Source organism: Lycorma delicatula, chromosome 6 (assembly GCF_047948215.1).
Source record: "Lycorma delicatula isolate Av1 chromosome 6, ASM4794821v1, whole genome shotgun sequence".
Classification (NCBI taxonomy): domain Eukaryota; kingdom Metazoa; phylum Arthropoda; class Insecta; order Hemiptera; family Fulgoridae; genus Lycorma; species Lycorma delicatula.
Genome location: NC_134460.1, coordinates 17,059,818 through 17,073,025, shown reverse-complemented (window position 1 = coordinate 17,073,025; position 13,208 = coordinate 17,059,818). Strand labels below are relative to the sequence as shown.

The window sequence follows — 13,208 nt, the reverse complement described above, 5'->3', positions numbered from 1 at the left end:
TAAACTTTCTTATTTTTTTTTTTAATTAAATAATTCAATATTTATATTAGAAGAGTAGTATTACTAATCTCAATAATAAAAGTTTTTTTTTTTTAAATTAGAGGATTTGTATAATATGTTTGCTATTGTGATTTAATGTTTAAATATTATTTATTTGTCTGTTATTGCTGCATTCCATACTGATGGTATTTCAAGTGTAGAATCATCCTAAAATATAATAATTCAATTGTAGGTGAGATTTAATTTATTTTAAATAATTTAGAAAGTAAATTAAATTCTGTATTTCTTTTTTTATTTTTGGTTGAATTTCTGCAATTGTTTATTTGTACCAATAAATTATATAATACAATAATTTATAATAATCTCATAAAACACTTTTTTGACCAACAATTATACTGGTATGATTACGTTCATCATTCTTTTCTGATTTGTAGAATTGTCCAGATTTGATTAATATGGTTTATGTTTGGTTTTATTAAGTAATATATTTTTAGATCATTCCTGGCTTTATCTTTGAATAAATTAATATACTAATTTTAAAAAAGGTACTTGCGTATTAACGCCACCGCAGCTACAGCTTTATTTAAAAACAAAGTAGTCAATCGGATTTCGGTGGAAAATAGGCTGACATAGAGTTTAACATAGATTCAAAACAGTCTCTTTATTAATTTTAATAAATGGTTATTTATATTTATTTATTTTATAAATATAATTTAACCAAACTTAACCTACGCTTGCTTCACTCGATAACCTTGACTAATTAACAGGAGTGTTTTGATTATTTAAATAATAAATAATTGCAATAATTACTGAATTTATTAAATAAATACTCAAAAAATTACAGTGTTAATTAGTCAAATCCGATTGACTACTTTGTTTTTAAATAAACCTGTAGCTGCAGTGGTGTTAATATGTAAGTACCTATAAAAATGTTAAATGTATTTTTTTTTCTTTGTAATTATATTTTGATATAAACACAGATAATAATCATATCTATTATACAACTAACAGATAGTAATCATATCTATTATACAACTAGTTTGTTGGTGAAGAACAAGGTAAAGATGCCATTTTTAGACCTAAATATCACTTATATTTCAGTGAAGCTGACATGCTTATATTCAACAGTGTATTTGGTTGAGTGAAAAAAGTATTAGGTAACAATTTTATTCTTTATGGGCCTTAGGAAGCCTGACATGAATGTTTATTATTTTTGAGAATGAGTGTGTCATTTCCGAGTGACTTTTTCTCATGTCAGATTGCCAACAACTGTCAGCCTCCGTGGTGTGAGTGGTAATGTCACGGCCTTTCATCTGGAGGTCGTGGGTTCGAATCCTGGTAAAAAAATTGTCATTGATATTATCCTCTGAAGTAATATCTGATGATGGTGCCAGAGGTTGTCAACAACTATGGTTATGACACATAATACCATATGGAGACATTTTCAGTATACCATAAATTATAACTAATTAAATTATATTACTTATACTAATTATATATAAATATAATTAAATTATAAGTAATTTTGATCATAATTAATATTATGTACAAGAATATTATTTTCTGCCGAAGTTAAATATTTTTAAAAACTTTTTGGTATAAGTTTTTATTCTGTAAAATTGTATATTTTTAGTATTATATGAAATTTATCTAACTACATAATTAATAGAATGGAGATTATTTAATTTCAAATAATAGAAGCAAAGTTTATCTAAAAATAAGTATAAACATATGAATGAATATAGAAATGTATTTGAGTTGCTAATAAACTATTAAGAATATTAATGAAATGTTGGGCGAGTGAGAAAAACATTATTGTACATCAATATTTTGCAAATTATTAATATAAATATTACAAAATAAAAAAAAATTCTAAAAGTATTTAAAATTGACAGCAGTATTCTTGAACAAGTGTAACTACATGAAAAGTGTATAGCAGTCAATTGTAAAAAGTTTTTAATTTTTTAAACGGGGAACATCTAAGAAATAAAAATTCAAGTAAGTATAATGTGATACTCTCTACATAAACAAATTACAGATATGACTGTTTGGATCAGAAGTTTACGTGAGATTTTGAGTTACCATACAATAACGACTGTTTTTACATTTGTGCTGGTTCAGTATGTAAGAATTGTATATATATATACTCATATATGATGATATATATAATAGTATTTGTTATGAATAATAACAGAAATCTATTGGTATATTTGTTATTATTTTTTTATTTCAGGTTAACTTGACAAATGTGGTTGGTGTTGAATTTGATTATAATGATAAGAAAATCTTCTTTACACAAATTCGACCGTGGGCAAAAATTGCATGGCTTCCAAGCACAGATCCAACCAGCGTGCAGGTGAAAGCAATTACTTCACGTGGCATCAATCCTGAGGGTATCTCTTACGACTGGACACATAAAAAAATTTATTGGACTGATTCATCCAACAACAGTATCTATGCTATGAACTTTGATGGTTCAGATCTTGTTATGATTGCTAGAGTTGAACGCCCTCGTTCTATTGTTGTTGATCCTTGTAATGGGTAAAAATAACTTTGTTTTTTCATTTTTATTATCATTCATACTATTACTAATAATATACCATAATAAATAACAAATAAATTTTTTTTTGTTATTTTAAATCTTTATTTAATATGGTTACTTAAAAATGAAAAGCATGAACATTAACATTAACTAACATGAAATATTATTAAAAATTATTCTTAGATTAATTACGACATTAAATGATGAACCACATTTTTTTTGTAGTTATTATAAATATTAATGGATGTATTTTTATCATCTAATCCATAAAATATAGCATAAATGTTGCACATTTTTACTTCTTTAATTTTAGTTCTTTTAAGAAAAAATTAATAAAATAATGTTTTAATAAAAATAAATATTTGTTGTTTAATTGTGCATGTAGCTTTATAGTAGTAAATTTATTTGTCATTTTTATTTTTTATGTAAATTTAAGGTATAACTAACTGATCACAATTTATAACTTTAAGCTTGTCTTAATATGACATTTATTTATCAAAATCCTCTTTTATGTCCTTAGTCATGTAAATGTACTACCATAACTTTTATCTGTTAATTTCTTGAGTATTTCATTCATCTATGAAAAATAAAATACACAGTGTGATTTCTTTTTAGTAAAAACAATTACTTTTTTATTAAACCATGTTGACACATGATATGTCAGGTTTATTAAAAATGTAATTTGTTTGTGGTCAATATACAATAAACATTTCTATTGGGAAATAAAAGAAATAAACATATGTGAGAAAAATATGTAAGAAAATATGAAATGCCTTTTGCTTTTAATACCATGTTGCTCACTATATCACAGATCAAACCTTTTGGCTTGATAACAAAGATAGAATGAAAAAATAATTCGTTATTCAGGATTATGGTAATGAACCTGTTTAATTAACTTTTACAGTTGCATTCATTATACACAAATGTAATAAACTTGCAGTCAAATTAAAAGGAAAATTATATTTTTTAAATTCACTTTCTGTAATTTAAAAAGGAAGTTTTAAAAATATTTAGATATAATGCAGTAAAAATCCAATTATTACAATTTAGTTCAATGGGAGATTGAACTAAATCAATTAAATATAGAGAAAATTTGGTTAGTTTTCCTCCTGAAGATCCAACAAGTTCATACTACAATTTATTGATTTATTATTATTTTTTAATAATAATTTGCAATACATATTGGGTTCTAGATTGTTTTATTTTAAGTAAAATTATTTACAGGAATGAATTTTTTTGTATTCAAAATGAAATTTTAAAAAGAACTTAACATAAGGGAAAAAGTCTAAATAAATGGCAGCCCATATTTCTTCAATTCAACTTAAATGAAAATATTACCATCCTGATAAAATACTCTTCTATTGATAGTGGTTTTTAATAACCTTGATATTACTTCTCCAGTTTTTTCATCTTTTTTTAATGCCATTCCCTGAAGATTTAAGAGCTGAGTGTAGGATTGATCGTAAACCTACAACTACCTATTATCTTATTTTTTCCCTGTGTGTTGTATTGCTGTTGATGGTAGCATTAACAAGTCATTTGCTTTTAGGCTGTTAACTTATTTTAAATGGTACCACTATTTGTTCTTAACAAGTTGTAACAGTGATAATCAGAAGTTGCACTTTTAATTAGAATGTTTTATTTATTTTATTTTATGTTTTAAACATTTTTGTATAATTTGTTTTTAGAACACTCTACTTCACTGATTGGGGACGATTTGGCACCTCTGGAAAGATTTTCCGTACAACAATGGCTGGTTCTTTAAAAAAAGCTATTATTGAAAAAGATCTATCACAGCCTAGTGGTTTAGCAATTGATTTTGAAGATTTTATGTTGTACTGGACAGATGCAGTTAGAGAGAAAATTGAAAGATCTAGATTGGATGGAACTGGAAGGGAGGTGAGTTTGCTGAAATCTATTTTTAATTTATTACTCTTTAGTTTTTGGAATTTTTTGTGCTGCATTATAACTAATTCATTGATTCATAATAATTAATATTTATATATATATATTCTGTTTGTTTTTGTTTTCAGGTATTAATATCTGCCACAATTTATCCATTTGCAATTACAGTTCATCGGAATTATATTTACTGGACTGATTTACAGTTAAGAGGTGTATACAGAGCTGAAAAACATACTGGTGCTAATATGATTGAAATGGTAAAACGGCTTGATGATTCTCCAAGAGATATACATGTATTTTCTAGTGCAAGACAGAAATGTAATGTTAACCCATGTAACATTAATAATGGTGGATGTGCACATTCTTGTCATCCAGCACCAAATGGAACAGTATGTATTTTCACTTTTCATGGTTATTAAATTATTTTTGTACGATTCAAATCATGCAAGGAAGTGGATGATTGTGATGTATTGAAATTGTTGAATAACATATTTCATCTTTCTTAATGTACATTTTACGGATTATGTTTGATTAAATTTAAAGTTCTGGTATAAACTGATACTTTGTAAAACAGTAAAGTTTTATTTATATGTCATGTCCTTGTATTTCCTTTATTTTTATTTGATAAGCTTTTATTTCTGAACAGAATGTTTCTTTATATGACAAAATAACATCATTAATACCATTTTTTAATTTATTTAATGCAATATATGTTTCCCTATAAGTGTACCAGTATAGTAGTTTAATTGACACTGCACCAGCTGCATTCCATCCCATTCATTTCATGGCATTGAAGTTATTAATTACTTCAGAGCATAGTGTGACTATTTTTATATAGTATGAGTATTGGTCTCTAGTTTGCATACATTTTTTTTTAATAATATTGTAATGTAAAAAATAAAATAAATATACATCATGTTCTAATCTTTTTGTCAGTTATTTATTATGAATGCCATAATATAAAAGAATTATGATAAATGTACATTTTCAAATAGACATATTTCTATGTTTCTTGCAGTATCATTAACATTAATATTATGTTTTAAATCATTTAATTTCTTACCCAGTTAGGATAATATGTGCGAATAATAAATTGGTGTTAAAATAATAAAATATGAAATTGATAAAAAAAAACAATCAATGAAAATAAAAGAATAGTGTAAAATAACACACTATCAAATCTGCTACAATGATGACTCACAGCAAAAGCAATAAAGTTATGTATTGCCGTTGGATATGCCATGATGGAGCCATTTTACAAATTAGTTTAGGTTATTTCTGGCACAAAGAGTCTATTCAATAGTAGGATGTAAAAGAAACAAAAAGCAAAAAAATAAATAAATGGCAACAGGATAAATATTTTTTTCCTAACAGAAGGCATGAAAATGTTTAGGAATTTTTCACCAAATCTAGGTGTTAAAATAATTGAAAAATATGAGAACTTTTATTATTATTTATTGTTTAAAATTAAACAAGGTAGCTTTAAAAATTTATGGAATTTGTATTTATAATCTGTAAGTCAAAAGTTAATATTTCCTTAAAAGTAGATTGCTTTGGATACACTTTTCATTATTTATGTAGTTTAAACAAACATTCCTTGAATCCTTCTTTCAATCCTCCTTCAGGACATTATTGCATCAACAGTGATAAAATTGGCATTCATGTATTACTTCTTTAAGAGTCAGTTTCTGGTAAGGTAATAAGAAAAATCAGCTGGTAAACATTCAAGAAGCAAATATATGCTTCAGAGATGTTACACTGTGTTAGGCAAAATTTTTGAAAATTATGTTGACAAAAAGATCATGGAGGAAAATACTGCAGCAACTTCCCAGTGATATTTAACTTCTTTGATTCTGTTTTTACTGCATATTTGAAGCAATAATAATTTCTTGTGCTAATTTTTGTGTAAAACAAAATTTGACATTTGTTCATTGTTCAGAAAAAGGCATTTGTAATGTAATACTTATCACAGATAGATTCCACAAACAACTATTGCTATTTTTAGGTGAGGAAGCAAATCAGATGCTGGCTACATTGTGAACATCATGATTGCGACCAAATTACAAAACAAAGATATGTCTCATAATTTCTATGTAATAGTAATAGTAAAAATGCAAATTTATAAACTTTCTGAAGCTACTTCATACATTGTACTTCTGTTTTATGACACGATGTAATTTAAAATAAAAATTTGTGTAAAAATTATCTAAACTCCTTTTTATCCATATTTTATTTGAAGTACCTTAAAAGTAATGCAGTGTAATAAAAGGTAATACAGTATAAAAATATTGTTGCCAAATGATAATAAAAAAAATTGCAAAAGAACATATCTGTAAAAAAAAGCATTTTCTTTCTAAATTATACCTCTTGCTTCCTGAAATTCCTGAATACCGTGGAGTATCAAAATTTGCGCAGCATGACTTCTAAGTGTTAAAGTTTAAAAAAAAGGTTCAAAATATAAAAAACTAAACTGCACTTGTATTATGTAGTATGAAAAATACTTATTTTTTTAAAGATTTAAACTCTAAATTAATTTTCTATTTGTAATAATAGTTTAAGATTATGCCAATAGTTACTAAATTGATTTGAACATAATTATTTATTGATAATTTTTAACAGGTGGAATGTAAATGTAATGATACTATGAAGCTTGTCAATGATGGTAGAATGTGTGTAGCAAAGAATTATAGTTGTGAAAGTTCAAAATTTTATTGTGCCAATGGTAAATGTATATCAAGAATGTGGGCTTGTGATGGTGATGATGATTGTGGTGATAATAGTGATGAAGAGAGCAACTACTGCAGTAAGTTTTCTAATATATATATATACACACATATTTTATATACTTTAATTCTGCCATAACGTTTTACTGTCATTTTTTGCCTTAAAAAATGTAATTATATATATGTATAAAGTAATGCAACACATATATTGTTCATTCTTAAAATGTTCATTTAATTACTAGCATCTTACTTATGGATTTTTTGTTAATAATTAATTTATCTTTTAAATTGGAAATAAAGTTAGTAACTTAGGTGAAAATTAATTTTTAACTTTAAGAGTTACTAATGTTTAGCTCTGATACACATAAATGCTAGGATAGAAATGTATTGTTATTGATAAAAAAAAAATTAAATAGTGGATGTTCCTATTCAGAATTAAAAAAATGAAATTAATAGAATTTGTTTCAATGCCCTTCCCCAAGAAACTACTGAAGCATTGAACCAACCGAGCTTTGTTGTTTACAGCTTATGTCCTGTTATAATTTTACAATGTATGTAGTTAAAAAAATGTTTATCTCTATTGATGATCAAGAATAGTTTTACTACTAACCATCATTGTCATGCTAGCTAAACATTACTAGACATGCAAATTGTATATATAATTAACCTGTAGTTCCAAACCCTACCTTCTTTTTTAAAGTAAAGATATTATTTATTTACTTCCCTTACTTTACATTTATAATTATCACTCTGTTTTGTTATTTGAATAATATTCATCTTTACTGTCTATTTTCATTTGGTAATATGCACATAATACTAGGTGTAAGCAGTTTTATTATTTGGATATAACTTCTTTTAGAATCTCTAGATTTAAAAGTTCTGGCTTTATATCACCCTTAAAAATTTATTAAACCAATTTTTCCATTCAACTAATTCAAGGTTTAATTTTTATCAATTAATGCCAATTTCTTTCTAAATAAAATTCATCATAAAAAATTATTCCAATAAAATTATAGATGAAGCTAATAAAAAAAAAATCACCTATGCTTTAGGTTGTTTAAAAAATTCAAGAATTGACATTAATTTGTCATTTAGTTTAGCCCTTATTTCCAGCTTTAAGGGATTGATAGTTTTTAATTAATAAACAAATGTGCAAGATCTTAGAGGAACCATAAAATCTCTTTACTTCCAGAAATTCATTGATAAATTAATTATTGAATAAGGGTAGTAGTATTCTGTGTTGAAATAGTATTAATTTATATACCAAGCCTTTTGTCAGAGGATTAGCACAAGACATAAATTTCAGTTTGAATTACACAAACAGTTATGATTATTTGAAATAAAATTCAAACTACTGTTAACAACAATAATCTGCTGTGAAATAAGTTGAACCATATTAAAAGAATGCTGCAGATATTAGGTTAAATGAAATGTAACTGTTTTTCTTTTTCATAAAAAATACAGTAACATTTTCATTTTGGCACAAAACCCCTTTTTATGTAGCATAAAAATTACCTCAAGACACTATTACCTATCAATTTTTTAAAAAGATTAAGATGTTTCTAACCAAAGATTATTTTTATTCCATAGAATTCTCCTTTATCCTCTTTTTATTATAAAAAGGAAGAAATAAATCTTGAAAGAAAAATGGTAAAAAATTACATTAATAATAATCAACAATTCAAGCAAAATTAAACAATGTAACTGATTTTATAATTTACTGTGTATTTGATTTTTTTATTATAACATATTTTCAGCCTATCACTCATGTAATGTTAATGAATTCCGTTGCAACAATGGTAGATGTATATTTAAAACATGGAAGTGTGATCATGAAAATGATTGTAGAGATGGTTCTGATGAGGAAAATTGTAATTATCCTGCATGTGCTAATGGAGAATTCACTTGTAATAACTATAGGTGCATTCCTATGTCACAGGTTGGTAGTAACTTATGTATTTTGTTTATGATAATGTTAGATTTAATTTGTAATTTTTTTAAAACATTATTATTAAAACACTAAATTAAATTAAATATAAATTTAAACTGAGTTATAATAAATAAGTTATTTGAGATTATTTTAATATCATTAAGTGAAAAACTTTTTAAATTGCATTTGTTATCTGCCTAAATGAGTAATTAACACACTCTTTGAAGCACTGTCAATCTATTTTTATGATTAATTAAAAATTTTAACCATTTAATTAAATATTACATAACATGTAATGAGAACAAAAGTTAAATATACTCATACTTATAAAGAACATACCTACAGTTATCAAATCTTATCCTTTTTTTGTGTAATGTTTGTTTTATAGTTAATCAATCAGAGATCACAAAGAAATTTGAGTACAGGTTGCTAATAGATCACACACAGTGTTTTCAACCATTTTTAAGAAAAAATAATCATCTTTCATATCTATAGTTAATGCATAAAATAATAATAAACAATTTTACATTCTAAATAACTTAATAACTCTAGTCTTACTTATAAATAATAATATATAACAGGATTAATACAGTAATTTAGTCCAAATTTGTTCAAATGAGTTAACATACATTACAGAATATCTCAAATTTAACTAATATATTTCAAAAAATAAAACTATTTCTATTTATTGGTAAATAACTAGAAAACGTTATTCTTACTTTTTCTTTAAATGTTTAATATTATATTATACAAAAAAAAAGAAAACATAATTATCAAAAGAGTATAAATAGTAAAAAGTTACTTTAGTTATAATCAAGTTATCTTGAATCAACTATAAAACTGACAAAAAGGGACTACATTGTTTGAATCTGCATCACATACATAGGTAATCAAAAATAGTAATAGTTTTACTGATTTTAGCTTCATTGATTTCAACTATTTTCCCTTGTCACTAATTCTCTCATACTGCTTAGTAAAATATAATAAATAAACTTTAATAAATAAATATAACTGAAGTTTATTCCATTCAACAATAGCATAATTAGAGAGGCCTCGTTCACTTAACAGCAATTTATGTGTTTGATGTTTGTTTTCTGAAGTTGTATTTGTCAAAACCACTAAATTTGTTTTTGATATATAACAAATTATGGATTATAGCTATTATTCACTCATAGATATGAATTATAATAGAAGATTTTTCAAAAAATAAAAATAGTTTGGTTGATTTAAGATTGTGTATTGTTAAATAGGACCCTAGATTTCAGAAAATATTTGATGTCACAAATGAGAAGTCACATAAAGTTGAAAAGACTGGGCTCACAAAAAGTCAGTCTTTACATTGTGGAGAAATATGTGAAAGATTCATTGAAATATGTCTAAGCTATAAGGTTAATTAATTAATAACATGAGGGTAAACAAAACGTAGGTAGAGAAAGATAAGTTAGTTAAGATAAGTATTTAATTATAATGCTATTTGGTAATAAATTTCTATTATACTTTATTTAGATATAATGTTTCCAAACATGTATCATCTCAAAATAACAAGAAAAAGTGACAATTACATGAAAATATAATTAAATATAAGTTATAATAAGTCATAATATGTAAACAAGTCAAAGTATGTGTATGGATTTTCCAGATTATCACAACATTAAATAAAATTATCATTTATGCTTAATTAAGACATTGAATTTTTGTTTATCATTTTAAACAAAATAAGTTATGTAAACTAAAAGTTTTCATTTTATTTAGGTATGTAATGGTGTGAACGACTGCAAAGATAATATGACATCAGATGAAACTCATGACCGTTGTCCTAGAAATACCACGTGTCCTCCTCACCATCTTAAATGTGAAAAGACGAATATATGTGTTGAACCATATTGGTTGTGTGATGGTGATAATGATTGTGGTGATAACAGTGATGAAAATGCTATTCATTGTGCCCAAAGAACATGTCCCTCAAACAGTTTCAGGTAATATGGACGATATTCTATAAATACATTACAAGATAAGCATGTACATGTGTAATATCAATCAAGAGATATTTGTCTTATTAACCACCAGTCTAATATTGCCCACATATAATAATTTTCTTTATTATGTTAACATTGAACATTTTTACTCTAATTAGTATTAGTTGAAGAATAAATCTTTCCTCTTCAATTTAAATTAAGACTTTTAACTGAGTTAGAAGTCAGCACAGTATTTGCATGTACAAGTAGATAGAATTCTAAGGATAAGTTTGACATATTTCATCTGTCTCGTTAATTATTTATTATGCTAAATTAAAATTATCATATTAGTTATTTAGAATGTTTTGAATCTTTTACCTTTCTAAAAAAAATTTTTTTCTACTATATTTAGGAGTGATGATGAATAACATCATATTGTGGGCCCATTCATTTTTTAGAAACACAATTAATGGGAATATTTTCTGTGATATGCTTGCACTTTATGTCTTTCCACAGACTGACGATATTGAAGAAGAAAAAAAGATTAATATTCAATCTGCTAGATGGCATTTCATCTCAGTACTGCAACTGTGTCTGTGCTGCATTAAAGATTCGGTTTCCAAACGGGTAGAATAGAAGAGGAGGGCCAATCGCATGGCCACTATGGAGCCCAGACATGATCCCACTAGATTTCTTTTTGTGGGGGCATGTGAAAAAAATTGTTGATTTAGAGAAAATCAGTGACATGAACCACCTAAAGGAGAGGATTGTTGCGGCAGTAGCATCCATTACATCCATGTTGGCGAGTATGTGGGTAGAACTGGATTATGTCTGAGTGTATGCAGGGCAATGAATGATGCACACATCAAACTTGAATTAAACATCAAATAAAACTTAACAATTTATCCTTTCAGAATACATATTCATGTAAGATTTAAATATAATGCTGTTATATAATACTTGAAACTTAGACTTCTTTTATAAACACTCTTGTACATTAAGTCATTTTGTTATTGGATCAAGGAACATCTACTCAACAAAATTGTTTAGATCTTTATTACTTCTTTATGATGGCATATTCTTAATAATTTTAAGACAGTAGTTTGTTTTAACCTGGGAAAAAATTTGGGGATTGTAATGATTGAAATTTAGAATAGCTAGCTGAAATTGTAGGGCTTTAAAAAAAACTAGTTTGTCTTTTGTGTTTAAAATTGTTTTGATGTTTAAAATGAGATACAAAATTGAATCATGAAATTTACAAGTTATATTCTAAAAAATGTAATTTGTTTTTCACAAGAACCAAATGAAGTCAAGAGATGAGGCTTAGAATAGTGATGAATTTATTCTTGCTTTACATACAACATTTTCCTAGTCATATCAGTAAAGTCAGTCACTGCCGTGCAGTCTGAAAGTCATGTTATTTGCCTATGTTAACCTATGTTAACTATGTCACCTATGTTAACTAAACTGAAATGATGTGCAAGATTCCACATGACGTAGCTATAATACTTTAGATATTTCACCAAATTAATAATAATATACTTGATTAAAAAAAAGCTGAACTTTGGTAGAACGTGACCAATGTTTGGTAGAATCTAAATTATATATGTTACTATTGAAAACAGTAAAGGGTTTATGTGAAATGAAGATCAAACAGTTTTTAAATATTATTTATTATTAAGATATTTTGTATTATTTTTGTGTTGTTTCTTATTGCAAAAGATCAAATTTGTGAAAATTACTATTAATAACTGGAACGCCATAATTTTAATATCCCTTGCATTACTTGCCTTAGTCCAGAACATTTTTTTAATTAACCATGCTAAGGGTGTGATTCAAGAACTGTAAGAATATTATGAAAATGTGATGATGAAACTGAATGACATTCTGTTCTGTGTTCTTGTTCCAAAGATCCAGAAATATGTTGAATAATAAGATAAGTATTAAACATACTTTGTTGAATCAAGGATCATACTTTGAGTATGATCAATAATGAAGGCAACTTTGAGAGCAGAAAATAAATATGGTTTTTTGCCTTTTAGTATTTACTTTATGTGAGAAGATTAATGTGGTTTGTACTAATTTATGTGTATATAAATAAATATACTGTTTATGTTGATTAAGTTTGATTAAGTTTTTTAGGTGATTTCTCA

At 25.8% G+C, this 13,208-nt stretch overlaps 1 protein-coding gene across 1 annotated transcript in view; it reads left to right on the top strand.

The window, feature by feature from the left end:
• Positions 1–13,208, top strand: part of mgl (low-density lipoprotein receptor-related protein megalin) — a 129,114-nt gene that overhangs the window by 72,030 nt on the left and 43,876 nt on the right. Inside the window, exons 35-40 of the mRNA XM_075369293.1 lie at positions 2,234–2,541; positions 4,231–4,441; positions 4,576–4,836; positions 7,067–7,250; positions 8,928–9,109; positions 10,853–11,076. Of these exons, the coding sequence (XP_075225408.1) occupies positions 2,234–2,541; positions 4,231–4,441; positions 4,576–4,836; positions 7,067–7,250; positions 8,928–9,109; positions 10,853–11,076 (1,370 nt within the window). The remainder of the gene's footprint in view (positions 1–2,233; positions 2,542–4,230; positions 4,442–4,575; positions 4,837–7,066; positions 7,251–8,927; positions 9,110–10,852; positions 11,077–13,208) is intronic.